The 19570-nt window shown below is 37.3% G+C and overlaps 1 protein-coding gene across 16 annotated transcripts in view; it reads left to right on the top strand.

The window, feature by feature from the left end:
- Window positions 1-19570, top strand: part of DLG2 (discs large MAGUK scaffold protein 2) — a 1004454-nt gene that overhangs the window by 449210 nt on the left and 535674 nt on the right. For all 16 annotated transcript variants that reach the window (XM_051779210.1, XM_051779204.1, XM_051779229.1 and 13 more), the window contains one exon: window positions 16578-16739. In XM_051779210.1, coding sequence (XP_051635170.1) covers window positions 16578-16739 — 162 coding nt within the window. The remainder of the gene's footprint in view (window positions 1-16577; window positions 16740-19570) is intronic.

The following is a 19570-nucleotide window of genomic DNA, read 5'->3' as shown; positions in this document are numbered from 1 at the left end:
GCAAAGTTTGTGGCCTGTAGGAGCAAGAATATCACACCAAGGACAAAAGTAGCTGCTTAAAACGTGAGATGCCTGACTGCATGTGCCACTTCCAAGGAAAACTTCCTCCTTCCCATACTCAGCATTTTTTAACAATCCCATCTGAACATGCAAAATGCTCCTTTTCCTTCCCCATTTCTCTGTTTTTTTTTTCCAATTTCACAGATCCTTGTGGTTCTAAAATGTTACAGTTCATTCCTACAAGTGAATTTTTGTGGCCCCTTTCTGTTCACATATTTTCTTTGAAATAAGGAAAATGATGTGCAAAATGTTGTGCTGCTTATTTCTCTAAGTCTTCTTTTACCTTTCATTATTTTTAATAATGAAGCTATATTTTCTCTTGCCCACAGCAGAACATTAGGTATTACCACGAAAAATATTTCATTGTGGATTTGAATTATTTCTTTAGGCTTTAAATACAGTTTCTTAGAGTTCTTTTCTACAATTTTATTTTAAGTAAACTGCAACCCACCCATGTTCCCTTTACTAATAATGTCCTTAATCTCATTCCAAATTACAGTGCAGTGCCTGTGATTACTTCCCTAGTAAGACTCCAGCAAAATGCAAGTGTAAATAGAACTTGAAGAAAAGGAAATGCATTGATTGGAACTTAAAATGTCAGCTTTGCTTTTTGTGCAGATGCTAGTGGATTTTTGTTTTTAATGTCAACTTTCCAATTCCCTGTTTGATAAACTACAAAGCTGTGTAGTGGATGGACTTGGGTTTTCAGGCAAAGATTCTAGTCTGTTGTGTTTACTGGTGTAGACAGGCCTGCTATTAAAAACCTAAAATTTCAAGAACTTTTCAATGTAGTACCTTCTTTTTTGCTTTTTTGCTTTCTTTTACCTCCTTAAAAGGAGGTGTCTATATATACATTTTCAACAGATCCAGGCTCTGGATCATGTGCATGGCATTAGGAATTTGATTACTAGAGACCTTATTTCTTTCCTCCCATGATCTTGAGTGAAGAATTTTTTGTGAATAAGCATTAGTGTATGATTTGGAGACTTGGTTTCAAATTCTTGCATTGTCATAGACTTTTTTGATGATAACAATTGCAGTAACTTGAGGTATAAACTTTGGCTGTAGGCACTTAATGGCACTTTCTAGGGGCTGCAGCTTTGAACCTTTTCTTTTAATTTGCTGAGCATTAACAAGATTTTTCAGCCTCCAGAAGATACTGGAAAATAGCTTGTTATCCAGAGATAATGAGGAAAACTGAAGGATGTTGGAGAACAGTGGAGTCTCATAGTAGTCATGTTTTGTTTCTTCCAGAAGCTTTACTTCTGTATTGAAGGATTTCGTTTGTCTTTCATATTTTCAAATTTGTTTAACTTAAGAGATAAACAAAGTTAAAATGTAGAAAACTAAATGCTAAGAGAGAGTTATGCAAAACAAATACTCCGTGCTTGTTCCTAGGTTTGAAAACATCACTGGTCTCATGAATATAGTGATGTGAGACAGAAAAAGTACAAATACTGTTGATTTATCCAGACTGACCCCTAAATGCTACCCGTTCTTCCCCTAATGGAAAACATAAACAGATGAGCCATGATTATAGGCAGAAGAAAGAAGCCTGTTTATAGAAATAATTTCTGCTAAAAAAACATTTAATTTGGTGAGGCTGGTTTCAATTCACTTCCTAGAAGAAGGATGTTTATCCTATTGCTGCTGTTGATACCTGCAAACCTATAAACATTTCATATATTGGTGTATTGAATAAATATCCCTGGCAACAGAAATATGCATTGGGAAATGCAGGTGTGGATTTAGGCCTGTCACAGATATAAAGTAAAATGGAAGTAAATCCTGTTTACTATCTTATTTAATTTAGAGAAATTTGGTTACAAAATCATCACTTGATGCTGTTATTAATTCTCAACATCACCACCAAACTGATGAGAGCTTGTCATTGCGAAGTGAAATATTTTTCTATATAGATAATGTTAGTGCGTTTGGTCATTGTGATCCCGCTCAGCTAGTAGGAATCTCTTGAATAAACCAGCTATTCCAAGCTTTAAGTTTTACAATAACAGCATTTTTCTTCATTCTTTAGAGAATACTTTAAATGTCTTAGTGGAACCATTTTTGCTATGACAGTGTAGTCTTCCCTCTGCCTAAGAAATGATAAAGTATCAGGAATGACAGAAAAGTTACAGTTGACATTCCCAATTACTTTTCAAATTCAATAAGATAAATTTACTAATATCCTTTTAAAGCCTTTTTTATGCTGTGTAACACTGATGTCCATGCAGGTGTTCCAGTGCAAGCTGAGCCTGACAACTTTGGTTAAATTTTAAAATACTGTTCATATGTATTTGACCGCATATACACATTAACATCTGCTCTGTTGTAAACCTTTTCGGTATGTCAGAACCATAGGATTTCCTTAAGGAGAGAGACTCCCACTCTTTTGGTTTTGGCGGTATTATGTACACTGGTCATGGACCTCTCTGACCGTGTCTGTCTCCATCAATGGTAATTTTTTATATTATCTCCCTATTTCTTACCATTGACAAAGGCATTTTCAGTATTGCTACTTTAATTTCCTTTTGTTCCTATGTCAACATAGAGCAATGACATATTTCAATTCTACAAGCCCTGGCTTTCCTCTTGCAGCTCCCAGGCTTCCTCTGAGATTGTTACTGCTATTATAGATGTTAGTATTCCCAAGAGTTGCAAATCCCTTCATCTACTTACCAAATCATGAGTTGTTTATGAAAGACTGTATTGAATAAAAAGTACTTGAGTGTGATCTATTTTTTTTCCATTTCTGAACTCTATTTGACCATTCATGTGTTTGTGAAATTTCTGGGTTATATTGCTAGCTGTCTGATGATTTTCTGCCCTAACTCTTCGAGTAGTCTGTACCGCTGATGCAGAATTTAAAAATGTTCGAATCCTACTGCCTCCTTTATTTGGGGTGTGGGAAGGGAGCCTCTCATATCCCCTCCCTGTCTAGTGTCTGCTTCTAGTGATATTTACACCTCTTGGAGGCATCTCAGGCAGTGCTGCAGGGCTGGAGCAGGGCAGAAAGCAGCATAACTCATCTGTGAGGGTTGTTAAGAGGGCTGAGAGCACAGGAAACCTCTCTCCATTGGCAGTGATCATTTAAATGACGCTGATCACAAATGAATATATTTACTGGACACAGCACTGTCTGGGGACTTACCAATAAACTTTGGGAAATTAAGAACATAATTTCTGCAGGAGAAGAAAGTTCAGCACTCAGTGGTTTCTGCATATCCGGAGGAAAAGATGTGCTCTCAATGTTCAGTTTGCCACTTGTGTTATTAGTCCTCAGCTAAAATGGCCATTTATAAGGGAGGGGGAATTGGGTTCACTGAATATTTCACTTTACTGAAATTAATTGTCACTATGATAGCTTTTGCAAAGCATCTTGCACAAAAGGGTGAATGTAAACCATTGACTATTAAGCCTGTGTATCTCACCTTAGATTTGTCAAATTTTGTGAATCACATTTCACTGGAAGTTTCACAGGAAGAGAGAGAGTCATTCTTAATCCAATGTGTGTGCTGAATTTCTCCACTTAATGAATTGTAGGTGGCTTAACTAACTTAGAAATAATTTAGCCCCTCTTAAAAATTCTTTTGAAACTTGGAAATATAAGGGATTGCATATCAGAGAGAGGTTTAAAAAACTCTGCAATTGCACTTTTAGGATAACTACGAATTCCTTAATCCCTGGGGGAAATGTGAGTTCTAACATCATCCCTGAACTCCCTATTTTTTTAGTTTTGCTTTATTTATGATTCTCTCTTTGAGACTTAAACGGCAGACAGATTATGAATGTCTAAAGATAAAAACAAATTTAATTTCACAGAATGTGTGCTCAAATACTTGCCCATGATTCTTCAGCTATAGTAAAGCTCTAATAAATTACATTGTTATCCCTTCTTGAACTTCAGGTCTAATGAATAGTATTGATCTCTTTTCTAAGCCTTCTTTTCTATCATTTTAATATACAGAAACCTAAAATAAGTACTTTAAAGGGATTTTAGGTGAAAATATGTGTAGAATGAGCTCCTTTTTGAGAACAGGAAAAAAACAGAAAATGAAATTTATGTGAATATATACATATGTAGGCTGCTTGTGTGATTTGATGTAACGCTAAGGTAGTTGAAACTACTTTAGTTTGTGATAAAGATCTTTTCCTTTTGGAAATGCTTCATAGGAATGTATCCGTCTTTATTAATGGTCTTAAAAATAATTAAAATCATATTAGCAGAAAAATTAATGTATTTAAAATCTTCCTTTTAATTTTGTTTTGAATTATGTCTTAATATTATTTTAAAAACTGGCACTCTGGCGAAAGTAAAGCAACCGACTGAGATGTTGATTTTCCTTAGTCTGTTTTTTCAAGGCAATTCTTCATTTAATTCCCTCTGAAATCAGCTTAAGCAGATTTTGAAATAGTAGTATTTAATGTGAAGCCCCTGTGGGTAGTGGTATAAATAAATATAGATACTAACAGTAATTCCATTTGGGATATCTTTTGGGTTTTTTATCCTTTTCATTGTCTTTTGGGACTTTTCGGCATACATTTTCTTACTGATAACAAGTGATATATATTTGACATCTTACTAATGAGGACCAAATACCGATTTCTGATATGTCCTAGGAAAAAAAACAGCAAAAATATAAAAATAAACAAATACATGACAGGATGGAAATGTCAGATACAGACTTCAAGAATTCACGTTTTGAAGGAAATGGCTACCCTTTTTTCTTTGTTATATTTTAAAATAAATTCAAAGAAGAAACCTGGCAATGGCACCTTTTGCAATTTCACATTTATAGGATACAAAAAAGGCACTCCAGGTTTTTTTTGTAGAACTGAAAATATGTACCATTTATATATTTATAGTCTGTTCCAAGTCAGTGTGTTTTATATTAAAGTACTACTAGAAATCTGAAGTACTCTGAAGGAAAGAATGGGTCCAGAATACCTGATTAACCACTTATGCATATGAGGCTGGCTAGTACAGCTTGGCAATGTGTAGCAAAAGTGCAGGTGTTCAAATTATTTTACAGGCAGGTCAACTCTGAGAGCATGCAGGGAGTTGTCAGAGGGGATGCAGGGGTGTTGGAAAATTCAGGCATCTGACCTATTTCCAGGTGAGAGCTGAACACTTACAAATGAGTCACACTGATGTGAGAAAGTTAGTGAGGTGGGAGGGACTCATGAACTTAATTTTCATGTGATTGGCATAATAACTGAAACACTTCAGAAATTTTGGTGCAACAGTAGAATAACCTTCACTTGGAAAACATTGGCTCCAACAAAGTTCTTCAGAAACTTTGAGAACAGACTTTGTCCTGTTAATGTAATGTATTCCAGGGGTCTTATTCATCAAGCTTTTTAAGACATAAACTTGCACTGATTTTATTTGAAAATACAGTATGATAAAAAACAAAGGAAATATTTTTACAGTGGTTCCATGACACTTATTAGTTAGAAATTTCAAGAAGAAAAAGTGTTAAGATCCATACTTCTACTAGCTATTTTATTATTGTAATAATATTTTAAAAAATGAGGATAGTCAGTACAAAAGTGAGATTATCATCCTACATTTGTTCAGACAACTAGCAAATATCTTATAACACTAGTCAATAGTTTGTAAAAGAAATTCTTCAAGAAATTTCCTGCTGCAACATTTAATCATTACTTTGGTGGGTAAAAAAACCTATTAAGTACGCAATTTTAATAAGCTAATAAAGCTGAAAAATATCTCTGAGAACATGGATGGATAGGGCCAAAATATTACTAGCAACTGGGATTTGCCTAATGCTATGTTCAGTGTTGAGTTTAATGGTTTGCATGGTAGCAAGGGAAATGAGATGATGCAGTCCTCCCCAAGTGAGCTGCAGAAGAATCAACTTAATTTAACACAACCTGGAGATTATCAGCTTTCAAAAATACAGATAGAATTATAGAATCATAGAATGGTTTGGGTTTGGAAGGGATCATAGTGATGATTCAGCACATAAAGCTAATGCAAGGTTGTTAAAGAAAATTATTTTTATATTTTGGGTTCCACAAAAACTTCTGAAGTAATGAATAATCATAGAATGGTGGAATCATAGAATCATAGAATGGTTGGGTTGGAAGGGAACTTAAAGGTCATCTTGTTCTAACCCCCCTGCCATGGGCAGCGACATCTTCCACAAGCCCAGGTTGTTCAGAGCCCCATCTAAACTCTTTGAACACTTTCAGGGATGGAGCATCCACGACTGCTCTGGACTATCTGTGTGTGTGTCTCACCACCCTTACAGCAAATAATTTCTTCCTAATATCTAATCTAAACATCTAATCTAGTTGTATGTTCACAAGTTGCAGCAATTCCCACATAAGCAGATTTCACTTTGGTTTAGTCACCTAACATTTAGGACAAAGTCAGCACACCAAAAATTAAACACACTTCCCAAAGAAAAACACACATCCACTGTTTATCTCAAAGTCTGAGAGCTAAAGGAACTTCTGGATGAGGTTCACCAGAGGCAGTATCTCAGCTTTTGTGTAGTTAGTGTCAAGCACCATTAAAGGGCAGCCCTTCTGGAGCAGCAGAGATGAGATGAATCACTCAAAAAGATACATTTTCCTTGGTGTGGATAATCATTCACACAATTGTGATTAATGTTGCCAGAACTGTGCTCATGCAGACATGTTTTATAAATAGTAAAATGTGTTTTTCTCACTCTAGACATGATAGTTTGATGTGAATAATGTTATATATATAGCCACTGACTTTTAGATCTGTGATCCAACTGCAAGAAAGGTCAACAACAAGTGAAAGTCATGCTTTCTTTCTCATTGTCAAGATAAAAATGAGCTGTAGCTCTCGGTTTGGTTCCCAGGAAGCGTTTCTCTTCCTCAGCAGAAAATCACAGCTCCAGACTCAATAAATTGTAATACTTCTTGGTATTATCAACTGAATAGCAAAGGATTGACAGAAAATGCAGAGCAACTTGTCTGGTCTTGTAAAGATGATTTATGCAGAGAAAATTATGTGATTTTTACATGAAAACTTTTATTTTGGGGAGTTTAGGTTGCTACTTCATCAGAAAACAGACAACTATATAGGTCTTCGGCTATCCATCTAGTACTTAGTCAAGCACTAAAAAAGAGATGGAAAATGAATAATCAAATAGCTTTAAATAGGCTATATTTCCAGATGGATGTTGCAGATTTGGCCCACTGCATATATAAAGTTCTGGAAAATATTGTTTTATATAATCAATCAATCCATTTGTTGGGTCAGGACTTAAAAACCCTCTCTGCCTAATAATAAAACTGCTGTGTCTAGACCAAGCGATTTGCTTGGGATTGTCTGAGCTTTGTTTTGGGTATAATTTTATCATAATGTCTTTCATTCCAAAGTTAAGAGTGCCTCATGATTGCCTTATGATCTGGGCTGAATCTAATTTTAACTGGGATGAGTTTTGCTTTGTCCTAATTTTCTAACAATTAAGAACACAGAAAATGTACCATGACATTGTTATTCAGCTGACAGTCATTTACCCAGCCTTCCTGAAAACTAGTCATTGGACCAAAGGAATTTAGATTTTGTTTTCTTCATGATATTTTATAAAAGAGATTTACTTTCTTCAGCTGAAAACATAAAGAAATTGAAAAGAAAGTTGTTACAGTATCTAGACTTTTTCAAATAGAAATTCTTATTTAACACAGTAGTGACTTAACCTTTTAATTAAGCTTGCGTTATCATGAAGAAGGATGGCTTTGAACATTGATAAGGTCAGTTTGCCAGAAAGAAGTTTCTGTTGCCTCAGAGATAACATTACTAACTTCTAAGGTGTTCAACCTTCCCCTTTGTCTGTCCCTGCTCTTTGCAACTGTAATAACTACCAAAAAAATCAAGAAAGGCACAAAATTCTGTAGAATTCAACACAAAGATAGGCAGGCACAATGGTGAGACACAGTAGTTGTATCCAACAGAAGAGTCAGGTAAAACTTTCAAAAGCAATAAAACTTGAGGTTTTCTAGGTTAAGACATGTAGAGTTTTGATTTTCAATGGACTGGTAGTAAATATCCATCTAAGTCATTGTCTGATGCCCACAGAGTCTTCTATGCCGCATGTTATAAATTTGTATTTTATAGCATTTTTCAGCTCTAAATAACTTTTCAGACATTACTAACTCTGCCAGATATACACTATAACATGGTACAAATCAAGTGTCTAATCACTCTCTGCAACTACCATAAAGGAGGTTGTAGCTAGTGGGGGTCAGTCTCCTCTGCCCACGTTAACAAGTGACAGGATGAGAGGTGATTACTTCAGATTGCTCCAGGGGAAATTTAGATTAGTTATTAGGAAAGAATTTCTTCATGGAAAGGGGTGGTCTGGCATTGGAATAGGCTACCAAGTGAAGTGGTGGAATCTCTATCCCTGGAAGTGTTCAAAAGGTATATGAATGTGAGACTTGGGCATATGGTTTAGTGGCAGACATGGCAGTGCTGGGTTAAGGGTTGGACTCAGTGAAGACAGAGATTTTTTCCAAACTTTAGGCATGGATGCTAAGTTTTGGGAGACCAAGAGCCCAGTTTGCTTATTTAAAATATGAGTGCTTAAATCACTTAAAAAAAAAAAAAAAGTGCTATTCTTCCAACTTGACTATGGAAGGAGAATCCCAGATAACATTAACCCCAACAGAGAATCACTGCCTTCACCCAACAAAGATTCCCACATTTAAGGTCAGATGCTTAATGTGAAAATGTGAAAAATGCTTCCCTATCAAAGTAAGACAAAGGCAGATTGCAGGTGTCTAGATCTACATGTTTGACAGATAGTAGACATCTGTGCATATATCCTGTGGTTTTCTGAAATTTTGCTTGCTAGCTGCAGTTCTATTCACCATGACCCACTCACTGCCTTGGTTCAGGCCCTATGGGACTCAAAAAACTGAGGAAGGCTGTGCTGGCAGGCTTGCTTGGCCCTTCAGAAAATGCAGATGTTATATATTTGTTAGCTTATTTTTAAATAGAATAAATAAATATGATAAGATGTTCCCTCTTCATTTCAGGTAAAGTATGGCCCAAGGATGATAAATTCATTCCCTCTGTGGGCTCAAAGGATGTAAACTCAAGCAATTTTCTCATTACATTAAACTTACTTGCAGGTAGTACAGTTTAATGGGATACTGTTTTACTGCCCAACCCATGACCTGGGACTACTTTTACCCTGATGTGTTGCCATCAGATCATTGAGCTGAAGGAACTTCCCCTGGAACCGTAGACTCCTTAGATCAGGAATTAGGTTGCTGTGGAGAGGTGAAATGTGAAAATACTGCTTTTTACAAGAGCCTCAGTAAAGCAAATATTCCCATGCTCATGCAATAGCTTCATGTTTCTCTGTATTCTGTTTACAATGACAGCAACTTTGCCTGTTTGTGCACTAACCAGGGCTTATTAAAGTATCTGAAAGTGCAGATTATTTTACCACAGTTATACTGTACTGAAAGACTGTGGAAGTATTAAGATCCAAAGGTCCAAATCTGTTTTTTCAGTAAGTGCTCTGCTGTTGAAATGTTTATCTCAATTCTTATGAGTGTCAAGCACATGCAAATTCACCTGACATAAATGTGTTTTGCTGGCCTATTGAATATCTAGTTAAAATGGATTAAATCCATCATTCTGTTACTAAAAATTCATGACTTTTCGAGGAGGGCACTGATAAGAGGACTAGATATTTGAGATTTGTAATAACTTTTTCAACACCAGCATAAATTGGTTTGGTACACAAAGAACATTATCTTCAAAGCTAATGTTCTGGGTTCATCAGGGTGACAACAGTGAGATTGCCAAGTTTATGTACACAAAGAATTTGTATTTTTACTTAAGAAGAACCAGTTTTCCACAAACACTGAAAAATACCTTCTTCACAGCAGAGGAAGCAGGAATGCTATTAAAGTTTATGGAGGTTTTTTATGTGTGTATACATTGTGTTCAAAGTACAGTTAAGGTATGGCAGGGTGATAAAGTTAACCACTCAGATTTAGGAAATGCAAGAATTAAGATGGCCTGAGCAATTTTATTGCAGGCCCTCTGTGGCCATATATTGCAATGTAGTATTATAACATACATCAACCCCAATACATTTTCCGTGGGCTTTCTTCTTCTTTCATATAGAGTGGTAATTCATATGGCATTTTACATTTAGCATATATCTTCATGCATTATTTAATGTAAGCAGTTCAAACTGCGCTCCATTATTAGTTTTTTCATTGATTTTCCTGTTACACAGAGGGGACCTTGTCAATGTATCTGAAGGGAGGGTGTCAAGAGGATGGATCCAGGCTCTTCTCAGTGGAAATTTTTTTTACTGTATGGGCAACCAAGGGCACAGGATTCCAAGCTCAAGGAACATTTGGACAACACTCTCAGGCACACGGTATGTGCAGGTGTCCTGTGCAGGGCCAGGAGTTGGACTTTATGATCCTGATGGGTTCCTTCCAACTCAGTATATTGTATGATTCTATGATTCTGTGATTTCTTTTGCACAAAGCCCAGCTCCTTCTGATTTCAGCTGAAGTGGCTGTTGCTCAGCACTTCTGCAAAAACTGGCCATCTATGGCTACCAAGACCTTTCAAAATGAGTAATATCAAAGTTCTACACCTGTGGAAAGTTAGGTTTTGTGAAAAGCCTAGCATTACATGAGAGTTCTGTGGCAAAAGCAAGAATAGAAATAGTTATCTACAATAGCATTCACCCGTCTTAGCCTGAAAACATCCTTTTGCCTCATAGAGCCCTTGGCCAGAATACTCTAATTTCTGTAAAAAATTACATTGGAATCCCACAGACACACAATTCCTGTGTGAATACAGGGGAGAGGGTTTCAGTTGCAATAGAGAAATGGTTGGCTGTGTCATGTGCTGCTGGACTAAATTAAAATATAATTTTTTGGTACAGAAAATACAAGAGGGGCAAGCCACTTGTTCTGTGATTTCTGTTTGTTTCTCTTTTATCATTTGTTTCAGGTAATAATAATAATATATTATTTATTTATTACATCACATGATTTCTTTGTAATCTTCTGATGTAAGCCTAGGGTGTCTGTTTTACCGTGCTGCATTCCCACCGCAGCCTTAGTGGCAGGGAAACTGAGACACAGCAACTGACAACATTTACCAGCCTCTGCCTCTCCAAATGCTCAGTTGTAACCTCAGCACAGCCATCCCACGCCAGAAGCTGCTCTTCAAGGCTGGCAAGGGGTGGAAAAGGAGAATGTGTGAAGCTCAGTGTCTCCACTCAGAGGAACTGCAACAGCAGGATTAAAGGGATCAATGGGCACATGTGCATCTAGGTCTGCATGGGGAGCTGCAGGGGAAAAAGGAGGAGCTACCAAGGCATGAAGACTTCTATAGTGGTTGAGGGAACATGGACATATAAAAAAAATATTTTGAGTGGAAGAGTTGAAGCCTATAAAAAAGAGTGTGCAAGTGAAGTTATTACAGGACAAAGGGATAGAGAGGTGGCTACTGCCTGATGCTGGTAAATGGTACAGTTTCACCCACGTCTTTCCTTTGCTCCCCTTAGATAAACAATCAGTATTAGCTGGATTTTCTTTTTTTCCTGTTACTGATTTTTATAGTCTGCAGCCACAGTCACCATTTAATCTGAGCAAAGCCGCCCTCTTAGAATGTCTTTTTTTATATTGGCACTTCAAGTTAAAAATCTATTTTAAATTATTGGATAGCAAGTAGCAGCCTCCAGAGGGCTAAACTGATGCTGTTAACAGGTCCAAAATGTGATGCAGCATATGGAGCTGAATACCTCATGGTACAGATTTGCATGCAGGCGGTTTTAATTAGGATTTAGAATTCCTGGAGGAATGCAGCATGCTGGGCTAGTCTCAATCTTGTCAATACATAGTGGTTTTGTTCATGCTAAAGCTCACAATAACTGATAGGTTCCTACTTGCTTGTAAATTTTGAGACTTAAATGAGCTGTTAAAACTTTTCTCTAGCTACCAGCTTTGTGTATGTTCATTACCTCTATGTGTATACTTGCTGTAAAAATTGCTGTCTTTTTTTTTTAATAATAATTGTATGCCAGGTCAGTTCAAAATAAAAATAGTTTGAAGTTTTATGACGTTGCATAGATACTTATTTTTTCCTTGTATCACTTCACAGTTCGAAGTGAGAATATGCTTTAACTTGATGGTTACAAGATGGTGCCATCTTGTGAGGAAAACGTGCAACTGCCTCCAGCTAATACAAGGAAGAGGTAGTTTGGCTAATGTCCATCTCATTTTTTCTTTGTCATGAAAAATAAAATTATTTAGCATTTCAAAAAACAGATGAGGGTAATACTGTAAAACATATTTGTTCCACTGCATTTTACTTTCTTTTTTTTTTTTTTTATAAAATGAACAAGTATTCCCTCCAATGGACAAAAAAATGATGCTTTCAATAAACTGAGATAAGAAATCATAGTCTTTTTTCTCTCTCTCCTAAAAAAAATTAACTTCTTGTTGTATTAAATGGAAAATCTATGCAAATTCTCAGTATTCAGCACTGATAACATTTTTTCTGTGAACCAATTTGGCTCTTACAGGAAACCTCTTGTCTTCTAAAATTCACTATGTGTTTCTCCAAGAAAGCACACTGTAACTTACCCAAAGCACTGTGAGAAAATAAAATTACAATGTTAACGGCAAACGTACAACGTTATTTTTAAATAGTAATTATTATTATTGCTATTAGAGTCAGTGTAGTCGCACTTGATCCTGGACTTAGAAGAGTAGACTGGGAAAATCTCCTAAGTTCTACTACTGCTTAATTAACTGGTTTTCTTTGTGACCTTGAGCAAGTTGATGTATTTCTGTGCCTAAATTTACCCACCTTTAGATGATGCACATCAACAGGATGTTATCAGACCTGACTACCACTTGTCTTTGCGCTTCTTGGATGAAAGGTATTGCTGTGATATAGTGACAAGCTTCTTAGAAATCTACTTGATAAACAAAACAGCAAGTAATTCACAATAAGCATAATTATTCAATAATTTAAGCTTCCTAATCTACTTCCACAGTCTTGGCAAGCAGATTGTGATTTCTTCCATTTTATATAATGAGAAGAGTATTTTTCTTCTTTATACTCTATAGATTGATTGCAAATATTCAGAATTCAAGCTGTGTTGCTCATTTGCAATCAGTTGGATGAGTAACATTATTTCTACTCATGATTGGATGAATGCCCAATGACTTGTGTGCAAATTGTAAAGTTTGTTTTCTGAAGATGCTCATTGGTATGACATTGAAATTTGCTGCCTTTGAAGAGCAGTGACAGTAAAATTCAACACAATGAAGACCAAAGAAAAGACTGACTACCAAAGGAAGACAAGGTGACATTAAGACTTTTAATGGGACTTTGGGGATTAAATGTTTGTCTGAACGGCCCAAGTCCCTTATGATTTTAGTTTTTGTCATTTGCCGATACTGTGAACAAATCACAGAATCATAGAATGGTTTTGGTTGGAAGGGACCTTAAAAATAATCTAATTCCAACCCCTCTGCTAAGGGCAGGGACACATTCTTAAAAGCCCCATCCAACCTGGTCTTGGAGACCTCCAGGGATAGGGCATCCAGGACTTCTCTGGGCAAATCCAGCCTATTGAGTTCTGAACACACATTGGGTGATGCTTGAACCCTGTTCAAAGGTAGTTCCCATGACAAGGTTGCAGCAGATGACTAGCAGTGGGGCTAGCATACATGGGAGTTGCAAAACAGCTCAAATCCTGGTTCGAGATAAAAGGCGAGTGTGAAATAAGAAGTAGTGTTGGGACCCAGTTGCATACATTGTCTGTTTCCAGATTGCAATGGGACAACTGGATTTATAAGAGGTCACTGTTTCATGTGGGAAATTTTCTGCAGAAATTCCTTTCCCTCTGGTCTCAAAGTTATATGGGTTATATGAAGCCTCACAGCTTCTAAGGTGCAGAAGTCTGGCCCCTTCTGAAGAGGACTGTAAAGGAGAAATAGTATTCAAGACTTGAAATGCTAAGAGAAGAAATGTGTAAGAGCTAAAACTAGTGGTATTGCTATTGTTTCCTGAGACAAAACATAATATGGTAGCCAGAGCATTTTTATCACACTGGCTTTGAAAAGAGATTGGGAGCAGAATCCACACATGAATGGGTTATCCTCTCATAGTGTGTTGTAGTACCTTTTTTCCACCATTAATATATATCAACCGTATCCACTATAAAATTTCAGCTGAGTGAAAAGCACTGCCTCTTTTTTGCCTGTGTGTCTGTTGCATATGTCAGGGTTTTTTCTAGTAGGTCAAGATTCTTTAGACCAAGATTCACTGATTGCTCTTATTTCACAGGACACTGTAGAGCCTTGTGACTCCTAAAACACTCTTTGCTCCCTCCTTTTGCAGCCCTTCTATTGCAAGCAGAAGTAATGTGTGATGTATTGGAGTGTGGTCCAGCCAAAAAGCCATGTAGGGAAGAACAGGGACATGTGCTTCTAGATGGCAAGTCCAGTCAGACCACATTCAGCAGCTTAGGATACAGGTCAATTTCCACTGATATAAAATGCAATGTTCTATTTGCATTTTCTGCACAGCAAACAGATGGCAACGGCAAAAAAAAAATAAAATACTGAGGACTTTTTAAAAAAAAAAAAACAGCTCCCTTCAGCCCAAAATTGAATGACAAATTCCCAGCTATCTTAACTCACTGTCAATCTGTAAAGGTAGTTTGTAAGAACATCTGTATTTCCATGCCAGTGCGGTAGTCTGGTTATTGTAACTTGAGAACTACCTTTGTTGAAATTTAAGGCTTTTGACTGTTATGTCCTGCTGGATTCATGTCTTCAGTCCTGTCTAGCTGACATCTCTTTGGCAATCACAGCCTTAGAAATGCTCCTTTAGAGAGTACAATGTGAAGAGCAGTGATGCTGTAATAATCTCACACTGTAGAGAGAATGATCTCTTATAGAAGTGCATGCTCATATTAAAAATTCACAGTAGCACACTCCATTCCCCCATTATAGGTAATTACAGAGGATTTTAAATATCTGATGCTAGTTGGCAGTGTACAATACCCTGTCAGCAGCAGGCTCTGATTTGTAATTTAATTATCATAAGACATCCACCTGTTCTTTTGACAAATGAAGAGTAGCATTTCCGTGCAATCATGCTTTTCCCTCCAAAAACCTGAACTGACCCTTAGAGAAAGGTTTCTAGGGAATGGGGTAATTTCAAGGACATTTGCAGGACCTCATCAGGGCAGGGTAATTGAAACTAATGAGGCATTTCTACAGGAGAGTCTTAATTCTGGTTTGATGTTTTCATCCTTACCACTGGCTTTTTGCTGTGTCAAACCATTTTGGTTCACAGCTGAAAGCATTTCAGTGAAGAGATGCTGTGGGAGGAAAGATGTATGAAAATCAATGAGTTTGGTGCTAAGAAGAGGCAAACACATAACAAGATTGACCCAGAAATGCTCTAGGCTCATACCTTCTGAAGAAAGAGAAAGCTGTGCTTGGGGTGGGAGGGAGACAAAAGCAAATGAGAAAGTGGAAATCTGTTCTGTAAACTTTCCAGTTTATGGCCCATGAACATGGATATTACTGAATTTGTCCTAGCAATATGCAGTTATTGGATAAATAGATCAATTCAAATTATAAAGGAAGTCTACCAGCAGAGATCTATGCAAGTGTTCTGCTTTTCATGAGCACAGGACTCAGGGTGAATTAATTTCCTCTGGGGTTTGGCTCCCATTTATGTGACAACTATGCTGCAGTGTGGTGATGGGGAAGGGGCTAACTGTTGGTCAAAGAGATGTTCTCTCTTTAAGGACACATCACACTGCTTCTCATGATGTAAAGCTACATGGATGATCTGGACAGAATTGCATATATGTATTGTAAATATTTTGTATATATATATATATATATATATATAAGCATACAGTGCAATAGAATGAATCATAGATTCATAGAACAGTTTGGGTTGGAAAGGACCTTAAAGGTCATCTAGTTCCAACCCCCTGCCATGGGCAGGGATGACATCCATTAGATCAGCCAATGTGATCACCTTAACCCATCGCCTTACACTTTGACTTGTTGAACTTCATGAGGTTCTTGTGGGCCCACTTCTCAAGTTTGTCCAGTTCCTTCTGGATGGCATCCCTTCCTTCTATTGTGTCAACTGCACTGCTCAGTTTTGTGTCACCTGCAAATTTGTCGAGGGTGTACTTGATCTCACTGTCTTTGTCATTGATAAAGATATTGAAGAGCAGCAGTCCCAAGAGAGGGCCCTGAGAGACACCACTCATCACTGTCCTCTGCCTCAACATAGAGCCATTAAACACAACTCTCATTCTACCAATTCCTTATCCACTGAATGGTCTCCCGAACAGATTAGGAAATCTGATAATTATTGTCTACCGTCTGATACTTTGTTATTCTGTAATTATATTAACACATATGAATCGTCTCCTCAAAGCTTATTTGTTCTTCCTTTCTGTTTTTTTTTTTTTGTCTAGAAATATCGTTATCAAGATGAGGATGCTCCACATGATCATACTTTGCCTCGTTTAACCCACGAAGTGAGAGGCCCAGAGCTTGTTCACGTGTCAGAGAAGAACTTGTCTCAAATAGAGAATGTCCATGGATATGTGTTACAGTCGCACATTTCTCCTTTGAAGGTAGGATCGATACTTCCCGCAGCTTTGGTCCTCAAATATGAGAAAACATGTAGCATGAAATGCTTGGGAAACTTATTTTGTTGTACAAACAGACAAGCTTCTTTTTGAAACATATCATTGCAGATTGATTGTCCTGTGATGGGTTTTTAAGGCTTGCTGTAGTGTAACAGGTATAGTTGACAAAGCTTTGTGCTGAGATGTGAGCTTTTTGCTTTGAGTGGGGTTTTTACTTGAGCAAAAATAATTCCTGGCAAATAAGCCTGTTTTTCTCTACATTGGGAGAAGAATAATGCAGGTTCTCAGCCTCAATATCATGGTGATTTTGAAATGGCAGATTTCTCTTCCTGATTATCCTTGTTTCCTTGTTCAGAAACTGAAAAAAATATTATAAATGTATCCGTCTGATGGAATCCTAGTTTTTTCATCTCTCAAAAAGCTGTATCAAAGTCACAAGTTATGCCTGAAAAAGGAGCTCATTTGCCACTATTCATATCCTTATTGCTCAAGCACTTGCTATTTTCTGTGGAGTTTGATGCAATTCAGAGTGCTGTAGAGAAATCTTTCTTTTAATTAAACCAACTATTTATAAAATATAGAAGCTTTTTTTGTAGGTGTGTCTGGTGTCCTCTGATATATCTTCTTGTGTAAAAATGTTCATCTTCTTGGTGAACCTGTATAACAACCAAAAAGAAATCCCTTTCCAAAAATTTACATTTGCTCTTTCATAAGACTGCAATAGTTTGAAAATATTCCTAAAATTTCTCTAATGGAAGGAACATAAATGCAGTGATGAGCATAATGAATTTCCTATTTTATTTTCTACTAGGCCTGGGAAAGGGAAAAAAAGAAGAATATTTTTTACTAGAGGGAGTGACGTTCTGGGTAATGGTTTTATTCCAGCAATTAACTAAGCAGCAAACAAGGCAGATGGGCTTTGCTCCTTCTGGTGCTCAAAGCCTGTGAAATGGGCATTGCTTGCCTAATGGAGTGTTTACAGCACGGTTACAAGTGAAAGGAAATGTTTATTATTAAAGATTGATGTGAATACAGCTGGTGTTTATTGAGCCTTCATGGAATAGCCATGTGAATTAATCTTTGTCCTCTGCTCTTGTTGGTCCTGTGTTTAGTTTGCATATTGTTTGTCTTTTCTTGTTTTAGCAGCTTTATGGGTTACTTACCTAGCTTCTACTGCAGAAGCCAACAGTACCAAGCAATGATATATCTTATGCTGAGGTTATCACTTTAGTTATTTGGAAGCAAATACCTCCACAGAGCCTCTGTGTAACATCAGGGGACAATCACAGACAAAGCAATTTCTTGCCTGGAAGGGAAACATCCCTGTTCCTCTAGGACTTCTTTAGTATTATAGTTACAGTGGTGAAAGTCAAAAATAGCTATTTTTCTTTACATTTTGAGACTTTCAAGTAAGGTTATATAATCCAAGCTGAGGGTATAGCAGTGATGATAAAAAACTCTTTGGAAAGTGAGGGGAAAGGTATCCCCAGACACTTAACAGTTCCCTTGAAACAGCTTCCAGTCTAATTTACTATTGTTACAGGAAAAAATTGTCTGCTACTGTTTTCTGAAGTGATGGGAAGAGAGTAGCCATATAGTATTTCCTCTTGGAAATCAGTGTCTTCTGCAAGTTCTCCCCTCAGTCTGAGGATTTTTATCTTTGACCCTGTCCCTTTCCTTTCCTTTCCTTCAGATTCAAAGTATCTGATGTCTGCCACTTAATAGTATTTCATGCCTGCCATTTAATCTAAATTTAGCAGTTTGTCTCTTCAAATGGCTTTGAAGTTCCTGCTTTCTATCCTCTGCAGTCTATGTCACATCATTTAACCTTCAGTAGAGAATTACGCCAGGAAGCTGGGGAAAACCTGCTAGAGCTTGTGGCACTATGGTGCCCTTCCTATCTGAAATATCTGCTTTGGATTCACTTCTGTTTCTGGGAGTTGACCGAAATCCCTGTTCAGAAGCTTTTTATCATAATGATTTCCACATAGTTGAGAAATAGCATTTCAGTATACTCCAAAATCTAGTCAAAATTGGTTAACGTCTTCAATTACAGACTTTCCATCCTATGATATCATTGAGTAAAAGCCCAGGAGTTCCTTTGTTCAGGATTCCTCCTCAGAGGCACCAGCTCAGGCTGTTTCTGTGTTACTGCAACATGAATAAATTGCTTTATGGAACAAGACATCTGAGACTCTGCTATAGGAAACCTGGGGTCAAACCAGTAAGGAAACCTACTCTGCCTATGCGTGAGTGTGGGGTGTGCAGGGGGTCAAGCAGAAGCACCCATTGGAGCTGGAGCTGCCCGCTGTGAGGGGGCTCCCATCCCAGTAGTGAAAGTCTCGCACTGGGAGTGTGTCTGCCAGAGAGTGCCATGAATGTTTAGATCAGAGTGCGAAGTTTCCTTGACACCAAAACGGGGATCACATTATCTCCTGTGTGTACTGTGTTTAGTGGCTGCACGATGACCTGATGACAGGATGATTAGCCCAATATTTCTGTTTGAAATAATATCATAAAAGAAAAATGTTTGAGCATAAAAATATTCTAGTTGAGATGCTTTGGAACCAAAATGTTGTCCCAAGACCAAGTCACATGTCCATCTCAATCACATCACTTTTCCTAAGTGACTTGATTTTGGAAGAAGAAAGAGTTGCTTGTTTCTACATATTTGTGTTCATTTGGAAAGAAATCTGCAAAGATCATAAAATTATAAAGCTTCCCTTTGGGATGGCTGATTCCAGCCCCCTGCAATGGACCAGTGCCCACAACCATCTCTGGAAGCCATAGGTGTTATACCTTGTCAGTACATGTAG

The sequence above is a fragment of the Manacus candei genome, unplaced genomic scaffold (assembly GCF_025592945.1).
Source record: "Manacus candei isolate 608988 ecotype Guabito, Panama unplaced genomic scaffold, ASM2559294v1 h1tg000014l, whole genome shotgun sequence".
NCBI lineage: Eukaryota > Metazoa > Chordata > Aves > Passeriformes > Pipridae > Manacus > Manacus candei.
This window is presented reverse-complemented; position numbering and strand designations above follow the sequence as displayed.